This window comes from Tachysurus fulvidraco, chromosome 19 (genome assembly GCF_022655615.1).
Source record: "Tachysurus fulvidraco isolate hzauxx_2018 chromosome 19, HZAU_PFXX_2.0, whole genome shotgun sequence".
Lineage (NCBI taxonomy): Eukaryota > Metazoa > Chordata > Actinopteri > Siluriformes > Bagridae > Tachysurus > Tachysurus fulvidraco.
The window spans coordinates 11,040,118-11,060,596 of record NC_062536.1 but is presented as its reverse complement, the minus strand read 5'-3'; the positions used below and the strand labels follow the sequence as shown (position 1 = coordinate 11,060,596).

Genomic DNA, 20,479 nt, shown 5'->3' with positions numbered 1-20,479 from the left:
ACGTTTTCCTTATTCCATGATGTTTTATTGCACTTCCCTCCCAGAGCTATGATTTGAAAGAAGAGAAGGGTATATCAGCAACTATGAGCACAGTATGGAGGACGTTGAACCAGCCATTTCAACCCAACATCCCTCACTTGCAGCAGCAGAGCCGCACAAAGTTCCTCTCTCACAGCTTCTCCCGGGACAAACTCCATCTGTGAGAAACCTCTGGGGAAAATTGAGGGCTGGGAGGGTGGTTGGGTCTGTGGTAGAGCATATTTACTAGATTTCATGGTGTGCCAAAGGCACCTGAGCAACTCAAAAACATAAACCCTGACTCATGCCTTTGGCTACACATGTCCTACTTAGCATTATAATACTTGTCTTGTTTCAGGTACAACATTGAATGCAAAGACACCTTCTTCGACAATGCCACAAGGAGTCGAATTGTGAGTTCTTTTTCAATATAGTTGGAAATGATGTCTTGTTTTATTTTAATGGCATGGCTGTAGTTTGCTGTCCTGATTGTTATGTGGAGGTGTTGGAATAATGTAGTTATTTACCAGAAGTCTGAGGTGACTGTGTTCCCTGTGGACATACAGTATTACTAGGAGACAATTCCCCTGTGGCCTTTTCAGGAACACTTTGGCTTGTTTGTCTCTCCCTTTCTCTTTTTTGCTCTCTCACTCTTACTCTCTCCCTTCCTCCCAGGTGTATGAAATCCTTAGACGCACTACCTGCACACGGACCTGCCAAACCATGGGTTAGTAATACAGTAAGCTAGAACCAATCATGGTGCAGTGTTGGAGGAATCCTGAGAAAATACAGGCCTGACATAACAGTTTCGCTGTGCTCAGTGCTGGTGGAGCAGGTGCTGGAGAGGAATCCATATGCTCTCCTGGATCGCTTTGCTCAGCAGACGGACATTGCCACCAGCTACAGGGGAATTGAGGCTAGCTAACAGAAGGGGTTGGGTTTAGGGTCTCATATTTAGTCTACTCTCTTACTTGCCTTCTCCTCTATCTCATCTACTGTATAAACTAGGACATGCAATCTTAGGATTGGGTTCAGAAGTGAAGCAGGGTCCATGGGGGGAGTGGTGGGCCCTCTAGCTTGTTGCTAGGGAGCCATCGCCTTAATTGAGGGCTAATAGCATGAGTGTACATGTTGTTCCTTTGAGGACTGATTAATTACTTTGATTGAAGCTTGTGTTCTATATGTGAGCCTCCTTGTATTTTACTAGTTTGCTGCATTCATATAAAGCAGGCCAGGCAGTTCTGTCAGTCAGATGGTTATCCCTAAACTATCCATCCATCCATCCATCCATCCATCCATCCATCCATCCATCCATCCATCCATCCATCCATCCATCCATCCATCTTTTACCGCTTTTCCGTGTGGTAATATATGATTTTTCTCCCGGCCTACAGGCATCACCACATTAATAGCTAAAGGGGTGTATGACTCTGCCTTCCCTCTGCATGATGTAAGTTGATTGTATGCATTTTTGGATCTATTCATGCTTTTCTGAACCATTTTCTGATCATTAAATGAAGTGTCATGGTATTCTGCCTTTACTAAAGTGTTGTTAATGAAATGCTTTTATAATTGTATGCCTGCAGGGAGACTTCAAGGACTCTAAAGAAGAAGAAAAGAATGAGAGACAAGTGAGTACTGTACAATTTTACTGTAGAAACTAATCAATCACAATGTCATTTGTAATCATGAACCCTGAACACTTCTATATATTTCAGTTGTTACATGATGAATGGGCAAGATATGGAGCATTTTACAAATATCAGCCTATTGATCTTATCAGGTACATATATATTTTTATACTTAATAATTTACATATTGCTCCTTGCCAGACATTGTGCCTTCTTTTTGGAGCTTATTTACATGATCTTGGTCTCTGGAGGCTTTTTCATTTTTTACTTTAACTTTTGTCCTCAGAAAATACTATGGGGAGAAGATAGGCCTCTACTTTGCCTGGCTGGGTGTTTACACTCAGCTGTTAGCCTTGGCGTCTCTGGTGGGCATTATCGTGTTCTTGTACGGCTGTTTCACTATCGACAACAACATTCCTAGGTATGAGACAGTGTGTGGCCTCTAGGCATAAGGCTGGAGGTGTGTGGGTGTAAGGATGAAAGGGCTTGGCAGGCCAACATGATGAGTGCACGAGTGCATTAGAGACATGGTCTGTTAATGTCAACTGCAGATTAAAATTGTAGAACAATTATGTATAATTAAAATATTGCCTGGGTCAATTGTACTGTACCAGGCAGGTTTAAGTACACATGCAGGGGAATAAAGCAAATCTAATTACATTATTGGTATTCTGATGAAATATAAATAAAAGAACTTTAGTGTATCAAATATGATTTTTAGAGATGATTTTACAGATATTTCTGAGGAATATTGTTAACAGAAAACGTAATCAATGTAGTTCTTAATACAATGTGAATCTACTAAACAGTTTTATTCAGTATGAAGATGATAATCTGTTGATACATTGATATTAATGTGACATGTGACAAGTTGCAATTAGTTGTTTTGAATTGATTGCATATGACTCAAGCAATAATGTCATGCTTGAGAATGACTCAATGCAGAACTTTACTATCTGCTGTTCCAATATATCCTTTGTCTGATTTTTGGTTCAGTCAGGAGATGTGTGATGAGAAACAGAACTTCACTATGTGCCCTCTTTGTGATAATGCCTGCGATTACTGGAACCTGAGTACAGCCTGTGACACTGCCCGTGCCAGCCACCTCTTTGACAACCCAGCCACTGTCTTCTTTGCCATTTTCATGTCTCTCTGGGGTAAGCATCATCCTCTTCTCCCTCACATTAGCTGTATTTACTTCTTCCATCCTTCCTTCTCAAAATAGGGCCAAATATAATATAGGTCCATTTTTGTGCACTGCCCCAGCATTCCCTTGCTCTAATGAATATAATACTCAGGTGACAAGCTGTGGTAGTAAGCAGATCTGTTGGTGTGTCTCTATGGAGATGGAGATAAAAAAACTTGCATGTACAGTATGTGTGGGAGATTAACAGTCTGGGTATAGTGTTACCTGTGTCTATCAGAGGCTGCGTGGGCTCAAGGCTCCATCATCGGCCTTTCTCATGCAGCTTTTTTAAAAGCCCTTTGTCTTTCTTCACTGCTGCATGTGGCAACAGGGCATACGCATTATTTCTTATATGCATGCGCTTACTCTAGGGTTGGGTTGCGAAAATGGTCAGATGAAGTATATGTGTGCGTGTGTCTGTGTATACAATCATGCACCTGTATCTTTGTGTACAACCTTGCACCAATGAATATCAGCAGCTGAGATCATTGACATTCACTCTGGCTTTTCAGACTGATGGTAAACATGTCTGTAGTTTTGAACCAAGGTGAATGGGATGATACCTCATCCCAGATATTATTTCAGATTATAGTTAGTAAAAGTGTGCTCAAGCTAAGACTGAGATAACAATTATAATAGAATGTGTAAATGAGTGACGTTATTAACATGTGATCTTTTCTTTTTTTCATTTACGTAATATGTTTGATTTGTCATCTCATCTCATCTTTCCTTTTTTCCTCCCTTCTCATATCTCTTTCTCTTCTCTCATAAAGCGGTTATGTTTCTGGAGCACTGGAAACGCAGGCAAAACAGTTTAAACTACAGCTGGAATATGACGGGAATGGAGGAAGAAGAGGTGTGTCTCACCACCACAGTAAAGATCTGTTTAGAAGAAAAAAAAATGACTAGAGTGCTAATTTTTTTATTACTAGTTTTAAATTGGATTTGAGTTTGTATAAAAGTAAATTTTTGATCATTTTAATTTGTATACTCCCTTTCCACCAATCTTCTCTATATCAGGAACGAGCAAAGGTTTGACATTTTTTTAATAAATCCTTCTGCCCCAACGGTTTGGTGTGTGTCCTTGGTTTGCTGTGGATTTTGAACTATTGGAATGGTTTAAAAGTCTACTAAATGAATCACATACAAAATGTAAGTTATTTCTGTTTGATTTCTCATCTGCAGGAGCATCCCAGGCCTAAATATGAGACAATACTCCTTCAGAAGAGACAGAGAAAGAGCAAAAACAAAAAGAAGAACAAAAGCGAGGTGGGTAGATTTACTACCGAAAGCTTTTTTGTTGCGCTTTCTTCTGCTTTTCTCTACAAACTGTACACTTTCCTTTATTTATTTTTTCTTCAGAACCTAAAACCATAAAAACACCTAAACACACATGAAGAGTGCTGGCAAATACTTTTAGTTTTTGTTTTAAATGATAACTGACCTTTAACAGATGTCTTTTGTTTGTGCAGACCTGTCACCAGAGTATATGTTTTCTCTGAAGCAATCAGAATGAGGAGCTAGGGGTAGAGTGCTGGTGCCAAACTGCAAGCTTCCAGCAAAACCCCCATAATGCACTGCTATGGCTGCAGACATTTGGCACCAGAGCATGAAAGATTGATGTGCTGACCCAGGTTAAGCCATGGCAGAAGGTGTGGGATGGGGACAGAGTCAGGGTCGGACAGAGAAAGTGAGATAGGTTGGTAGTTAGATAGAGAAAGTTGAGCAAACAATGCCAAGGAGGTGACACCACAGATTCTCGATCTATGAGCAGAGCTGGTGTCCGGCTGGAGCCCCTAACCGCTAGTGATTTTATTGTTGTTACCTGTTAGTGTGTGATCCATGGGCTCTGTCTCTTCCAGCCTCAGAAAAGTTTGGAGGAGAGCACCGATTCGGGCAAGGACAGATGGAGACAGTTGTTGCTGTCTGCCATGGCTACAGGGAACCTGGTAAATGCTGACCTTTCTCTCTGTTTCTTGCCCACTGTAGTTTCTCTAGAGCAATGTTCACCATTTCCACTCCTGTTTAACAGAATGTAATTTAACCCTAATCCAAAAGATCTGCCCCAGCAAATCAGGTAACGGGGTGATCAGGAACTTGTTTGTTCTGATTAGGGTTGAAACAAAATTCTGTAGGTCACTACTCTGATCACTGCTCTAGAGCTTCTGCACCTGCTTTCCTGCTTTTCTGTAACTTACTCTCTACCTCTATTCCTCTTTCAACCTCTTTTATTTACTTTAGGGCTTTCCCATCTTCCTTAGGATACATATGGCCTTTTGTCTTTACTTTCTTGGTCAGTGGGCTCTGAATCTGCCTTTCTGGTGCTGCTTTGCTGGCAGTAGCTGATATTGACTGGTCCTGGATCTGCTGTTTTTAGAACATATGTTTTGCAGTGGTTGCGTTTTCAGTTCAACTGAAGTGAAAATGGGGCTTGGGAAGCATAGTACTTTTAGTACACACTGGTGGATCAGTGTAGCTTCATTTTTGTTTACTGTTTTTTTTTTAAAGTATTTTAGTACTTTTAGTCCTTAGCTGGTAACAAGTGTTGTTTCTGTGTGATTTTTTACACTCTGTCTATATGTAAAAAAACAAAAAAAAGATTTTGACTGAAGTGCTATTAAGGTAGCCAGATCTGGCAATATCACCTCACTCACATAGGTAAGGTAAACAAAATATTTAGCTACAAATATTCAGCTTGATATACTTAGATTCTGTAATTCTTGTACTGTATGATACAATACACCTCAAGAATTGATAAGATCAACTCAACTCTTTATTACAGTAACACTTCATGAAGAAACTCAATAACTCATACAATAAAAGTTCCACATAAGAATGTAAAGGATTAGAAAGGCATGGAGGGATGATGTCCACTGTGTAACCACTGTGTTACTTTAGCTGTGCACATATGAATAGCCTAATCATTTTTATGTTCATAATTTCATAACTGAAATTTTCTTTCACAATGCAGTTGTTCCTGCTTGTGTTTTGCACAGAAAATGTCTGGCATGCTGTATCATGGGTTAACAGTTAATCTTGATTATAGTCAAGCTATGCCATTTCTCCAGTGAATTAAATATCGGTTGTGATCTTGATAGGCTTTGTTACTGAATGGCCTGTAATTGATAACAACAGATGTTATTGACAATGGTACATTTAGAACATAAGTTCCCCATTAATTGTTTCAACTCTGTATTTTCTTGCATGCAGTAAGTATTGCATATAGTGCTTATTTATTGGAATAGTGAGTGATAGCTGTTTCCGCTAATGGCTGAGCAATTGTGATAAATAACTATGGTTTGAGCAATGAGAAATATAATTTAATATCTCTTTTAATACAATATTCTATAGTCTGCTATGTGGAAAGAAGCAGTCAGGTACTCTGATATCTTGAAATACTTGGGATGGTTCACTTCACTTTAATTGAGCAAAGCTTAAATTCTTCTTTTCATTTGATTTGTGGAATTTGGAAATTGATTTCTATTGGACATTTTAAAAATATAGCTTCTTTAGGAACCAAAAACTCAGTCGCTTAGATTTACATTAAAAATTCATAACTATACAGTATGCATTTTTAGACCTTCTGTGTCTGTCCTAACTCTTTGTTTGGCTTTTTCACTAGGTTGTATGGTTTCCAAGTGTTTGGCTTGTGCATAACAGGACAATCGGTTTCTGAGGAGTTGTATATTTGTATAAGATTTTCACATAAAGCATGCTCATAATGTATTCTTCAATGTCAAAATGACTGTATCTATGGACAGCAAGTTGATTCTAGGTCAGCTCTCATTTTTAAAGAGGTGTTATACCCATGAGGCCTAGTGTGGAAAGTGGGTTTCTCAATTACCATTGTGGATACAGTGTTTGACCCAACTACAATTAATTTACTCCTGTTTGGTATATAGTTTGCTTCAGCTTCCACTAAGTACATAGAAGAATATTAGTAGCATATTATGCAACATTGAGAATTATGCAGCATTGCTGTCTTGAAGCATTTTTTTTCCACATGTTCACATGCGGGGGGCATGGTAGCTTTGTGGTTAGCACGTTTGCCTCACACCTACAGAGTTGGGGGTTCGATTTTCGCCTCCACCTTGTGTGTGTGGAGTTTGCATGTTCTTCCCGTGTCTCTGGGGTTTCCTCCGGGTACTCCGGTTTCCTCCCCCGGTCCAAAGACATTCATGGTAGGTTGATTGGCATCTCTGGAAAATTGTCCATAGTGAGTGAATGAGAGTGTGTGTGTGCTCTGCGATGGGTTGGCACTCTGTCCAGGGTGTATCCTGCCTTGATGCCCGATGACGCCTGAGATAGGCACAGGTGACGCCTGAGATAGGCACCCGTGACCCGAGGTAATTCGGATAAGCGGTAGAAAATGAATGAATGAATGAATGAATGAATGAATGAATGAATGAATTTATTTCTTGATTGTAGGACTATGGCTTTATATATGTCATATATGTTGAACAATAACATTTTCAGAAATTCACATTTGCGGCATTTGGCACCCGGAGTGACTTACATTTTAATGTCATTTTATACAATTGAGGGTTAAGGGCCTTGATCAGGGGCCCAGCAGTGGCAGCTTGGTGGACCTGAGATTTGAACTCAGATACCATGACTTCTGCTCAGATCTCAGCATGTCTGGTGGACAAATCATTGTGGATGACAGCTCATCAGCTGAAACTCCATCTCAGCAAAACTGAACTGCTGATCATCCCAGGTGATTCACCCTAGGTCAGGATCTTGCAAAATCCCTGCACAATGATATGATCTCCCCTTCGGTTACAGCTTCCTTTTCCTTGCATGTTGCTAATGCGACACACTCATGTCCGTTTCTTCTGTACAACATCAGAAAGATTTAACCCTTTTTGTCCACACAAGCTGCTTAGGTACTTGTTCAGTCTCTTGTCATCTTAAGACTGGACTACTGCAACTCACTACTGGCAGGTCTACCTATGAACACAATTTCTCCTCTGCAAATGATCCAAAATGCAGCTACAAGACTTGGTTTCAACCTGCCTTTAAGTTCTTAAACACCACCTCACTACTGTGGTCCCTCCACTGGCTTCCAGTAGCTGCACGCATCACATTTAAAACACTGATGCTTGCCTACAAAGCCAAAAATGGACCAGCTCCCTATTACCTCAAAGCTCTTGTCACTACTCGCACTGCACGATGATACCTTTCAATAAGATTCTGTACATGTTTTAAAAGCTTTCTCAGACATGATTTTAGCTTTCAGATGAAACCAAGATTCCAGGAATATCCTACAAAACCACTTTATTTTTTATTTATTTATTTATTTATATCATAAACATGATTAAACTTGGTTTACTATTTATTTCCACTGTAGTTGTTGAGGAACTTCATTAAAATAAAGTTTGAAATTGATTCTGAAAAATGACTTCTATAACCATCCTATACTGGATGGATACTAATAATATAAAATATTTCCTACGATTTATGACTTCCATAAATAACCAGGCGTTAGCCAGGTGTTCAGACATAGAAAACAGACACATTAGTGACACTACTGAAAAACCAGTGAGCAATAGCATTCGACTGTGCATAGGGACCACTTGCCATGTGTATGGAAATGGTTGAGAAAAATCAGGATGAATAGATAAAAAATAATGTGGCTTATGTGTTTGGGTCATAAACAGTTTTAATTAAGTATAAAGGAAATATCTTTACATGGATGTGTTTTTTTTTTCATAATGTATGCTCTTCCAAAAGTCTTCATTTCTGCTAAAAAAAGGAAAGGAACAAAATTTTTTACTTGAGTCCTGCAGCTTTCAGGGTTGTTATGCACATACTCTGGCCAGCAGAGAGAGCTACACTTCAGCCTATTGATCGTATGGAAGACTGTGTGTATTTGCGTGTCTGTGTGAAAGAAAGTAGGGAGAAAGAGAGAGGGAGTGCCCTCTCAGCAGGAGTGTCACAGCTGAACACAAGGCATCATGCCAAAAGCTGAGTAAATCACAGTCCCTGCCTCATTGTCATGGCAACCTTGTGACATTCAAGCACCTACAGTATACTTGACTACATATAGGGCTGTTTTAAACTGGTGTTTTTAAAAGCCTTATCACACTGTTTTGCCAATTCAGACATAGCGTTAGTGAGACACAACTAGTACTGACGTCTACAGGAGTTTCAGTAAGAGGAAGGGACAAACAAGCAAATGTGTTATTCGCTTGTTATTTAAGCAAAAGTATGCACAGCATTAGCAGCTGGGAGGACCAAAGTGTTCGTTTGAGACAACAACCTGCTCCTCTTTAACTATGTGCTTTTATTTTTAATTGATAAAATTACAACTTTAACTATATGCCTTTTCTTGCTGCTTTGCTTTACATATATACTGAAAACTGTTATTTAGACTACAGTTTGCTTACTGTCTGAGGTTTTATTTCCACATGGCTGTAGAACCACAAATTGACTATAAAACTCTGGTGGCTTAGCCTGTTTCGGTTTCTACAGGTCTACATGGTTTTTGGTCAAAAGCTCACAGAGTTTGAATGCATTAGACTCACAGTAAGTTCTGAACATAATGGAGTTAAGCAGGAAGCTGTGGCTTTTCTTGCTGAGCATTACATAATTTCCCAATCGATGTTAAAGGTCATCTGCCTCCTTGTTCAATCTACTGTACTTATTGGAGAACGTGTATTTTTTGGCCTTGCACATGGAATGGGTGTATTTATGTAGGCCATGTTGTGGATCATTCAGCTTGAGCTGTTAAAATGATTTAATGTGTGGGTGTGTGGAAGAGGAAATTATTCTGTTTGTACTCAACACCCAAAAGGTCTTTATTTCACCTCTGGATTGGAACTACTGCATGGCATTGTCAGAGGTTTGACCAGTGCATAACTCTTAAAACTATAATCTCTGCCACAATTCTCAGCTCCTGACCTATGCTACCACTTGGTTTTTCTCTCTCTCTCTCTCTCTCTCTCTCTCTCTCTCTCTCTCTCTCTCTCTCTCTCTCTCTCTCTCTCTCTCTCTCACACACACACACACACATGTGTCTATGCAGTGACATATGATCTCTGAGGAATTCTCCACACCAGCGGGTTTGTCACTAATTTCTCAAAGGATTTAACTTGGCCCTGTTGGAATGGTCTGTTTAATAGGGAAAGTCTTAATGTTATCAATGACACCCAAGCCACTGTTCACATGCAACTTATTTGCAATATTATCTATGTATATGTTAACACATCTGCACAATTGCTTCAGGTTCAGACAGAATCCTTCAGAGCTTTGTCTGAATCGTGATGTGCTGGAGTTTGCGTATATTTTCAAATCCATGTTATAGACTTGTGCATAGGCGCAGATTTGACTTGACTGTTTTTGTGACATAGATAAGACTAAAAAGCACAATTGAAGAACAGGCAATCACTCATGCTCCACTTTCGATGAAACACAACAGATGTTGCAGAAGGACTTTTCTAAGGGCTGGCTAGTAAACAAACAACCCAGCCTTATTAGTACTGGTGGTGATTTCTCACCATGATAAAAAATAGGGACACACATTGACATACTTGATTTGATTTATTTATTTATTAATTATTATTTTTATTTATTCATTCATATTTTAGCATTTCTCCTGCTGAAACAGATTAGCACTATGGATATCTTGAATATCTGGATATAAAAAGGATTTACATATTGTAGTAAAACGTGTTGAATGCAAAAGTGTGAATAACAAGCAAATACCCCCCCCCCTTTGTTCTACATGGTATTTTCTTTAGTTTATGCTCAAGCATTCTTAACCATTGTATATTTATAGTGTACATGGAGATCATCTCCATGTGGCCTTTGTCTTAAAGCAAAAAAAACTTTCTTCAGCTCGGTTTTGGTCAATGATGGTCTGAATTTGTTTTCTTGCACATTAGCTTCATCTGGTATTACACATCATTTCAAATCCTGGAATGTTTCCTAATTGTTATTGCTCTTGCTGCCTAAGGAGGTAGGCCAAGCTTATCTGCCTCATTTTCCTCTCCAAAGGGTGTCAACCGTGTTTTGCCTCTGAGAGCACGGATGTGCAGTGAATCCACATGTTCATCAGGAGCCACATGTGACTCATGACTCACCCTGTGGTTTTTCATAAATGGCTGTGTTACATGACCTACATTTATTATCCTCCAAAACCCAAAAGCGTTGGCATTCTGAGAGCTTTCCTCAAGTGCAGGCTTCAATTTCTTCTTGCTTTGGCATCTCTCGGCTCAGACAATGTGGTTTAGTTCTGGTGAGTGCTACTGTGTGCTAGGTGGTGCTGTTGCTCTCTTAATGAGCCTAATTAGAGCTGGGAGAGGCTACTGGTCCAGACTACTGGAGATCCCTTACCTATTCAATTGAATAAATGTTACCCATTAAATATTAGAGGAAAAACAATTTTGGTATTTTATTTATAGCAGTGATATTATGACATGGGGAGGTTAAGTGGTGCATGCTGTCAACCAAGTTTTGCACTGCACTATGTTGACATTATTGTGGCAGCTCCAGCCAGGAAACCTATGTATATTCATTAAGTGAATGCTGACGACTTTCACCTTTTGCATATTTTACTTCTTTAGTCTGCGTTAGCTTTCAGTAATGCTCGAGATTGCAGGGTGTTTTTGATGACCTGATTGCTATAATTTAGCTGTCAAATTTGTAGGGAAATCCAGTAGCAGTTTTGAGTGCCTCAAAGTATTTATCTTGGTGAATCAGACAACATGATCCTTTGGAGATGATTGGGATATGATTTCTGTAGTAAGAGCTTGAGGTTGTAAGGCCTCTGAGTTATAATCTTGTAACACTGCAGCACATTCTTGACAGATAATGTAAGTATTACATGAACTTGGATAAAACATGAATAGAAGGAAAGTAAACCCACAACACAGAGAAATATAGACATTTACTAATTATTTAATTTCCCCTCTCTCTCTCTCTCTCTCTCTCTCTCTCTCTCTCTCTCTCTCTCTCTCTCTCTCTCTCTCTCTCTCTCTCTCTCTCTCATATACAAACAGCATGGAGAGGAGAGACTTACATGGAAGGATAGGTTCCCAGGCTATTTCATTAATGTTTCCTCCATTCTACTAATGGTGAGTAGTGCTACTTGAGAAACACCTTTGATAAATTCAATTAATAAACTTTACTTCATATATGATTCAACCTCTCTTAAAGTGTCTTTCATGTATTTGTTTTCCCATTTTTTGTGGCATGTCCTGCTCTTTTGATTTATTTTTCTCTTCTCTTCTGCTCCAGTTTGGTGTAACTTTTGCTGCTGTCTTTGCGGTGATTATGTACCGCATCACTGTCTCTGCCACATTGGCCATGAATCCTGACCCCCAAATCAAAGCAAGCGTGCGAGTGACCGTCACAGCCACAGCTGTCATCATCAACCTAGTTGTGATCCTCATCCTGGACGAGATCTATGGTTCAGTGGCTGCCTGGCTCACAGAGCTGGGTGAGATTTGCTGTACACATTTGCTCTGAGTTGCATGCGCCTATAAAAATAATGCTTTTTGTCAATACATAAGACACACTACTAAAAAAGTTTTGTAGAAAGGTTTATTAAATAAGGAGGCCTTTTGATTTTAAATGTGTCATGAACATATAAATAATTAATGCCCTTTCTTCTTAAGTATTGGTCCCTCCTCCTCTACTCTATGCGGCTCACTATTTTTTAAAATCTAGTCTTGTCTTCTATGTCATTTCTGAATGCTGGAATTGAGTTAATTCTGCCAACAACACTGTAGTCCAGACATTGACCTCCACTGTAGATAAAAATATAGCGGGGAACTTGAGAGATGTAATTCTAATCCCAATAGCTTTTAAAAATGCTAATTTCTGATGTATCTACAGAGATTCCAAAGACAGAGACTGGCTTTGAGGAGCGTCTGATTATGAAGGCCTTCCTACTAAAGTTTATGAATGCTTATGCCCCCATTTTTTATGTAGCCTTCTTCAAAGGAAGGTAAGTAGACATGTCTACCCTAAAGCTCTAGCTTTGGCTGTGGTTTGGTTGTTACTGCTGATTATAATTATAAAGTAAAAATTTAATACTGGTATGGAGTGATAGCTCTAATGCAGAAGCTTGAATTTAAGACAGTTGAAGGCGGACAATTGGCAGACTCTTACAGTACATAAGGCAAGAAAAGGTTACAAGTTTTAAACCCTTTGACTGAGGCTTTGGTTGTAAAAACTGAACCTAAATCTAAACCAGTATTATAAGAATCGTTCTCATTAAAGTAGGAACCCCAATGTAATTCAACTTATCTACAAACCAAACATGGCTTAAGATATCTAATCACTGATTTTTGTTTGTTTGTATGTTTTTATCACTACCAACAGGTTTGCAGGCAGGCCTGGTGATTACGTATATGTTTTCAATCAGTATCGGATGGAAGAGGTAAATTTAGATATGTGTATGATTAGTGAATACAAGATTATGTACCTATTATTATTATTATTATTATTATTATTATTATTATTATTATTATTATTATTATTATTATTATTATACCTGTCACTCTGCTGTCACTCATAACTGTCACTGGTAAAGCAGTTATCAATATCAGTTTGCTAGAAAGGCCCTGCTGTTCATTCTCTGTCTCTTTCTCTTTCAGTGTGCCCCTGGTGGTTGTCTTATTGAGTTATGTATCCAGCTCAGCATCATCATGTTGGGAAAACAGCTCATTCAGAACAATATCTTTGAGATTGGCGTCCCGTAAGTGCTCAGAATTTTCCCAGCTGCGTCTGCCTTTGTAAAACATGCTCGGTCGTGTCCTTGCCCTCAATCACCCGAAACAGACTATATCTTCTACGTGGATAAAGAATTTTACACATTTGAAATATTAATAAAGCTTTCCAGCTTTCCAATATCTCTTGAATAGTGCAGAATTTTGCTTTGAAACTATATTCTCTCTCTCTTTCACTTCCTTAATCATACACACACATTCCAATGTCACTTTTCAGGATATAAAGGCATTTTGCATGCAAGTAATATGTAAATGTGATAGAAAAAGTGGGATATCATCATTTATCCTCTGTTCTGAGCTTTTATTGAAACAATTTTTTAAAGAATTGTATTTGTTTTGTAGGTTAGTATTTTATTACTTCAATATATATGTTTTAATGTTTTTGTATTTTTTTCATGTTCCTTCATAGACACATAACAGTACTCACCACATGCATGACTATTTTTTTCCTGCAAAAGCTTCAGAATACTTGGACAGAAAGGATAATACACTAGGACACAATTTCCCCATAGCAGCAAATGGACTTGAAGTCATGCATTTCCATTTACCGAAAATCCCTGTTAAGCCTATTTTCCCTCCTTTTGAAAGAGCACGTACACGTCTCTTCATCCTTGCCACAGTTTTTCTCCGTCATTCATTTGAATAATGCTCAAACCCCTCTGAAAACATATGTGCGTACAGTATAGTGTGACTGACTGTTCACACTACTGTTGTATCCTGTCTGTATTTGTTTTCTTAAACATGCATGTTTCATTTGCTTCAAGGTGTTTGTACTGCTCTAGCATTTTTTTTTCAATTATTTTAATTAATGTGATCTGCTAGCTTTCAGGACAGTTCACAACTCTTGTTCTTTGTTTGGTTTACAGTAATTGCTAGTGCCTCTTGGGTTTTGTTTTCCCATGGCTCAGTTTACATCTGTCTTGGCGTGTGGCTGCAAAACGGCTGTTTATGGTAACAGGCTCACTTCATGCACCTACAACAGTGGATACATCAATCATTCATTGGCAATGACACTGCTGCATGCCTTTTGTTTGTGTGTTTCTCTGTCTGTGAGAGAGGACAGACAGTTACCACAGTCTGTATGGACATGTACAAACACAGCATAAAAACAAGTGTAGGTTGTGAACTTTATTCATGCCAGTTTTGAATCCATAGGTTTTTCTCTTAGGTATCTTTTTAACCTTCTGTTTAACACTGGAAGGACATCGGTGAAGTGGTGTGCAAAAAGCATTTGGAAGTCACATTGGTTGAATTTTGGAATATTGAAAGAAAAAAACAGATGACCAAAATTGTGGCTGATAATATATTATCTTAAGAAAACCTATATATAAATACATTTTTCTGCAGAAAAACATACATACATAGTATAATACATCAGAAGACACTGATTCACAGCTTTCTAGTTTAGTTTTCACATTTGTGCTATTTAGATTTTTCCATCCTTTTATTAAAGTAGTTTGTTCAAGAATAGAAATGACAAGAGTGGAGTCCTTGGAAAGACTGTAGAAGAAAATGAGGGTGACTTTTAACTGATTCTCCTGTTCTGCTCTATAAATACTCAACTTCGTTACTGGAGGAAGGACAGGGTTGAAGTGCCTGGTGCAAACGCTCTGTGATGGAGGCCAGAGGGGACAGGAGGACTCAATATCCCACAATTCCCTCTACACACAGACCTGACCTACATTGTAGTACTGATCTCCCTACAGATTGCTCTACTCTCTGTCTTTCCAAATTATATTATACAAATTGTATGAATGTGTACTGTAATATTCAGGACCAGCGTTCATTACAGAGCATGTTGATGCATCCGAGGCTGCCTGCGTGTGTGTGGTGTGTGCATGCTTTTTTTTTGTCCTCAGTGCAGCTCGACAGCTGGTAAATGGGAGCTTTAGCATGGCAGGAGGAAGGCACTTCTGATACAGGGGCATTAAAAAGTAATGTTCTGGAAAAAGGCTGTATTTTGGGGGTATAAATAATGCATCTACTGCATTTAGCAGATTTTATTGGAGACATTAATAGGCAGAGATATGGACCACATGGCCCATTTCATCGTCTATATTTGGCTTTCTGAGGCAGCAGGAGACACACACACTCCTTCTCTCTTTTCTTTTTTACTGTACCCTTATTCTCTCTCCATGACAACTTGCCAAATATTAGGGATGGCTTTCTACATTTACATTTACGTTTATGGCATTTGGCAGACACCCTTATTGTGTGCCACTTATAGAAGTGACAGACCTAGCTCAGTGATGTTATATGAAGATCACAGTTATTATTATTGTGTAACTGTAATCAGCACTGGTTATTTATTTTTATCTTTATTATTTCTTTATCACTTTAGTGCTCAAAATATTTGTATATATTTGGATTTAAATATGAAGTGGGTGTAATCTAGATCACTGTATTATTTAATTTATTTCTAATGTTATTTACTCATTTTATTTCACGCATACTCTACCACTCTGCCCCAACTTAATTTTTTTCAACTCCTGAACTTCCTGAATTCCTCAACTTCAGCTACTTTCTTTGAGTTTGGTTTTCAACCGTGAATCTTACATAAGGTAGGGAATTTTGAAACAACAACATCTTTCCCAAATCATGTAACTGTTTACAGGCCAGTTTGTACAGAAATATGGTCAAAATATGGTTTTATTTTGGATCTAAGTAAGGTTCTGTTGGTTGTGCTCCTGGAGCAAACCCCTCATGATATGAGATGTTCTTTTGGCTGCTCCCTGTTCATGGTCGCCACAGTGGATAACATTGTCTGCACGATAGATTTGGTTCAGGTTTTACACCAGATACCCTTCCCTGATGCAACCCTCCCATTTTATACAAGCACTGAGAACTCTTCAGTGGCTGGAGTTTGCTCCCTGCCTGAGAATCGAACCCGAGCTGTGGCAATGAGAGTGCGGAATCCTGCCGCTGGTCCACCAGGAGGCATCACATTTGAGATCATTTATTTAAAAAAAAAAGTTAGTGATAACAATAAATGACAAATAAGGGAATATGTAATACATTTGTATCAAATAAATTTTTGTGTCATTTATTTAAACATAAAGTGATAACATCTTTTATTAATTGTGTACAAGTTTGTCTGCCTATGCTGGTCATGATCTTGTGGAATTATCAGTTGTGTGACAGGAAAATAAGAAACAGTTGAAAGTCATGAGAACGTTCTTAGTTTTAAGTCAGCTGGCCTGTTTTTTTCTTTCTTTCATTTATTTAAACACCATCTGGAAAACTTCCTCTAGTGGTTCTTGGATTAAGAGTGGATTTGGAATTATTTGGGTCTTTCAAACTTCCCTTTTTTTGACTTTCTTAAACACGTAAAAAGTTGTCCTGTCTATGCATGGGAACTTTTTAATGAGTAAAATGGCATGACACAGCATGCTGAGATAAAAGGCAGGCTTCCTGGAACATTATTGGGTTGAAATTGGTCCCATTTGCTTAGGTTGTATAACTTTTACTACAGAATAAAGTTTATGAGTAAAAAAAGAGGAGCTCTGCAAACACATATGTCCATGTCATTCATGTCCATGTCCCAGAAAAGGTGGTAAATATTTTTTCTAAATGTAACATATTTAATGTTATTTGCTCTAACACAACACTACTGCATCAGTCTCTTGAGTGTTTGGCTGCATGATTGCAGCTGAGAAACAGATATATAGCACAAAGCTTTCATTCATTCATATGAAAAAGGACCAAATAAGCCATGTTATTTATTTATACACATTTCTGTAAAGTAGATTTCTGTAGATTATGCATTTTTCCCCCTGTTTCCTTCTGCAGGAAGCTGAAGAAGCTGTTTCGGTCCCTGAAGGAAAAGACCCGAACTCCTGAAGTACATGTGGAACAGACAAGTCGTACTCTGCGTCAGTGGCACCTGGACTATGACCTGGAGCCGTTTGTAGGCCTCACGCCTGAATACATGGAGATGAGTGAGTGACCATCTCTCAGTCAAAGTGTCAGGAATAAAAGAAAGAAATACAAAGAATACACATTAAACAACTTTGACAGTGGTCAAAGTTGAATCAGTGAATCGGTGAAACCATGAATCAGTGATCTGGTGTTTGCAATTTAGATCATTGGTTAAACTTCTTTGTACATGTGCAAGCAAGTGTTTACACAAACACAGTTAGTTTAATTTTTCAATCAAGCCCTGTCATATCATACTAGCAAGTGACACAGTCCCATTTGATGGTAAGGTGGATTTCATGATGGAAGCAGATATACATTAGCGGTGGCACCTGATACTCCGATGGCCAACGACAGAAGATGAACACCTGTGGCCATATTTGCAAGAAATGTTTTCTTATGTTGGAATGAAACAGTCTTTGTACCAGATGAAGTACCTCTTATGCTTACCCAAAGATAAATTTCGGTCAAAACTCTTGATCAAATGATCTCGCAGATCTTGCAGTCTTGCAATTATGCAAATATCTAAATGGTGCAACTTGATCAGTCAAATTATATATTTTTTGCTTCTCTATTTTGCTTTTATTTTTACTAAGTACATTAAATATAAAAAATACATTTCATACTTAAATACTAAATGGTGACTATAACAAAATCATTTTCTGGTAAATGACTTTCAAGTGTTGCTTTCAGGTACTTTACCCACCTTTGCCCTTTGATGTCCTGGGTTGACATTTACTGATGTCTTCTCCATGGAGTTTGTTGGAGTTTGGAGTTTGTTTGCAGGCTTGGTTAGTGCATGCAAGTCCTGCATTTGTCTTTTGGTCAGGTTAACAAACAGTTTTCCATTAGTGAGTGTATTGTGTATAAATACATGACTGAATCATTACTAATGCCATTGGTCATGAACATGTGTGTGTTCATCATTAGCCATATTTTATACTATCATCATTATTTTGCTAAATAGCTTAACAGTTGCGCTGCAGAGGAGAATTGAAAGTTTATTACAAAGGATATTTAAAAAAAAAAATTTTTCTATTAGAGATGTTTTCTAAATTAAATATTTTAAACAATTAAACAAAATCATAATTTAAATCTGATGTATTTCAAGTTTTTGGAGGCGAACTGAAACAGAAAATTCCCCATAAAGCTATTAAATATATGTTATAAATATTAATATATTTATGTCAGATTAAATTTTGGTGGACAATTATTCCTCATGGGCCTAAAACAATGCAGCATCTTGGTCTTGGTTTTTTTAAGCATGCTCTCCAGTCTGTGACACACTGTTTTACTGTGTAGAAAAAGTGGTGCATGTCAATTATTTTAAAGCTGGAAATGTTATTTCCCAAAAGGTTATATTCCATGTGTGTGGACGACGGAAAGCAGTCTTGTGTAATTTATACTCACTATAGATTAATGATGATATGGAGTCACTAATCTTGAATCCTCACCTAATCACCTTTGCAGATTTTCACAATATTTGCTTATGTAAGCAACCAACAGTGCTCTAGTCAAAATTTACAATATAGACCATGGCTAGCTTTAGGCAATCTAGACAAATTACAGTTTGGTTTTCTGGATTAATGGATTCTAATATGGACTCTGAGTAATGATACACATAGCAATAGATAAAAAATAGCACACAACATTTTATATTACCATACATTGCTTTGATGAATAGTTCGAACCCAGGCTTCCTGACTCTAGTGCTAGAGACATTCTATTGTTTACATTTTCAATTCTGTCCCCTCTAACATACCAGATCTGGCTCATGGAGGGTGGGTTAAACCGTGATGTGTTGGGCAGATGTTTTCTAGTGAATAAAGTACATTTTGATGTTGTTGGGGAGCAAGTGTGGGGTCCCTGTAGCAATGCAAGACTTAATCAGTCAAGGGTGATATAAATGTGTAATTGCTATAGTTACATTACACATTTTAGTATATAGTACATGTGTTCATATGAATGGGTGGTTTTAACTCCTGCAGGTAAGAGTTAGTCACATATACAGTAAAGCTTGCATTCCAAAGAAAAGGTCATGCTGATTAACAGTGCATTGCACTGGATGCTATGCTGTTGAACACATTCATTTATTTGTCTTCAGTAATTGCTGTGTAAGGGTCAGGGTTGCTGTTTTTTTGCTGACATCTTTGCTTATATTAATTACTATTAAGTAATATGAAGTCAATCAGATCATGTTGACAGTGTTACAGGGATACACACAAGCTCCAGTTCTATCAGCAGTAACCAGTGCAGGTCTGAAGGCATCTGGTTTCAGGATACTGCAAGTGTGTGCATGTTTATTGACCTAGCAATTAACCTGTCTAGTATTTGTCAGTCGGCAGACAACTATGGATTTTCATGGTGGCTAAATCTAGATTTTCTCCCTGACTTATGTCACATGTGGCTTCTGAGCTTTTGGTCTTTGCTGTTCCCATTTCATGCTTTCTGTTGTACGGAAATGCAGACATTACATAATGTACATAGATGAGTTGTTTATCTGTTATGGAAGATCAACAAACTTTGAAAAACCATCTGTCTAAACAGAGATTTGCCCAACAGAGTGGCTGTCTATGACCTGGAACATCTCAACATTATAAGGGTTATGTAAAACATGTGTTAATCTCAGTACCATATGTACAGATTTCACCATGGGTCTCCTGAATTCCAATATATAACACAATTAGCCTCATTCCTTGAAGAGGTGTAGGAGCCGTGGTCATCTGTAAAGCTCCTTCCTTTTTCTCCTGAGCACTGTTTACAGTTCAACAGTAAACAGTGTTCCTCATGACAGTGTTGGAAGCTTTTTAACTGGTCTTGTGCACTGTGAAATGGGGTGATGTAGAACGCTAGTTACATATGTGGAGTTACTGTATGACCCCTGTATAACATTCAGGTCATTTGAAACATATGAGGTTGTTGGTAAATGTTTTTTATGATAGTGAAATTTGTTGGAAATACTATGTTGTAAATCAGTATGTTGCTGAACTAGC

The 20,479-nt window shown here is 38.2% G+C and overlaps 1 protein-coding gene across 5 annotated transcripts in view; it reads left to right on the top strand.

Annotated features, from left to right (window-relative positions):
• ano2b (anoctamin 2b) overlaps nt 1-20,479 on the top strand; it is a 49,666-nt gene that overhangs the window by 21,253 nt on the left and 7,934 nt on the right. For 4 of the 5 annotated variants that reach the window (XM_027151776.2, XM_027151775.2, XM_047804242.1 and 1 more), the window contains 17 exons: nt 45-199; nt 377-431; nt 694-745; nt 1,413-1,468; nt 1,605-1,649; nt 1,737-1,801; nt 1,936-2,070; nt 2,646-2,806; nt 3,609-3,691; nt 4,021-4,104; nt 4,698-4,784; nt 11,838-11,912; nt 12,076-12,277; nt 12,676-12,787; nt 13,165-13,222; nt 13,440-13,540; nt 17,361-17,509. In XM_027151776.2, the coding sequence (XP_027007577.1) occupies nt 45-199; nt 377-431; nt 694-745; nt 1,413-1,468; nt 1,605-1,649; nt 1,737-1,801; nt 1,936-2,070; nt 2,646-2,806; nt 3,609-3,691; nt 4,021-4,104; nt 4,698-4,784; nt 11,838-11,912; nt 12,076-12,277; nt 12,676-12,787; nt 13,165-13,222; nt 13,440-13,540; nt 17,361-17,509 (1,675 nt within the window). The remainder of the gene's footprint in view (nt 1-44; nt 200-376; nt 432-693; nt 746-1,412; nt 1,469-1,604; nt 1,650-1,736; nt 1,802-1,935; nt 2,071-2,645; nt 2,807-3,608; nt 3,692-4,020; nt 4,105-4,697; nt 4,785-11,837; nt 11,913-12,075; nt 12,278-12,675; nt 12,788-13,164; nt 13,223-13,439; nt 13,541-17,360; nt 17,510-20,479) is intronic. The other variant, XM_027151777.2, reaches the window with a different exon arrangement.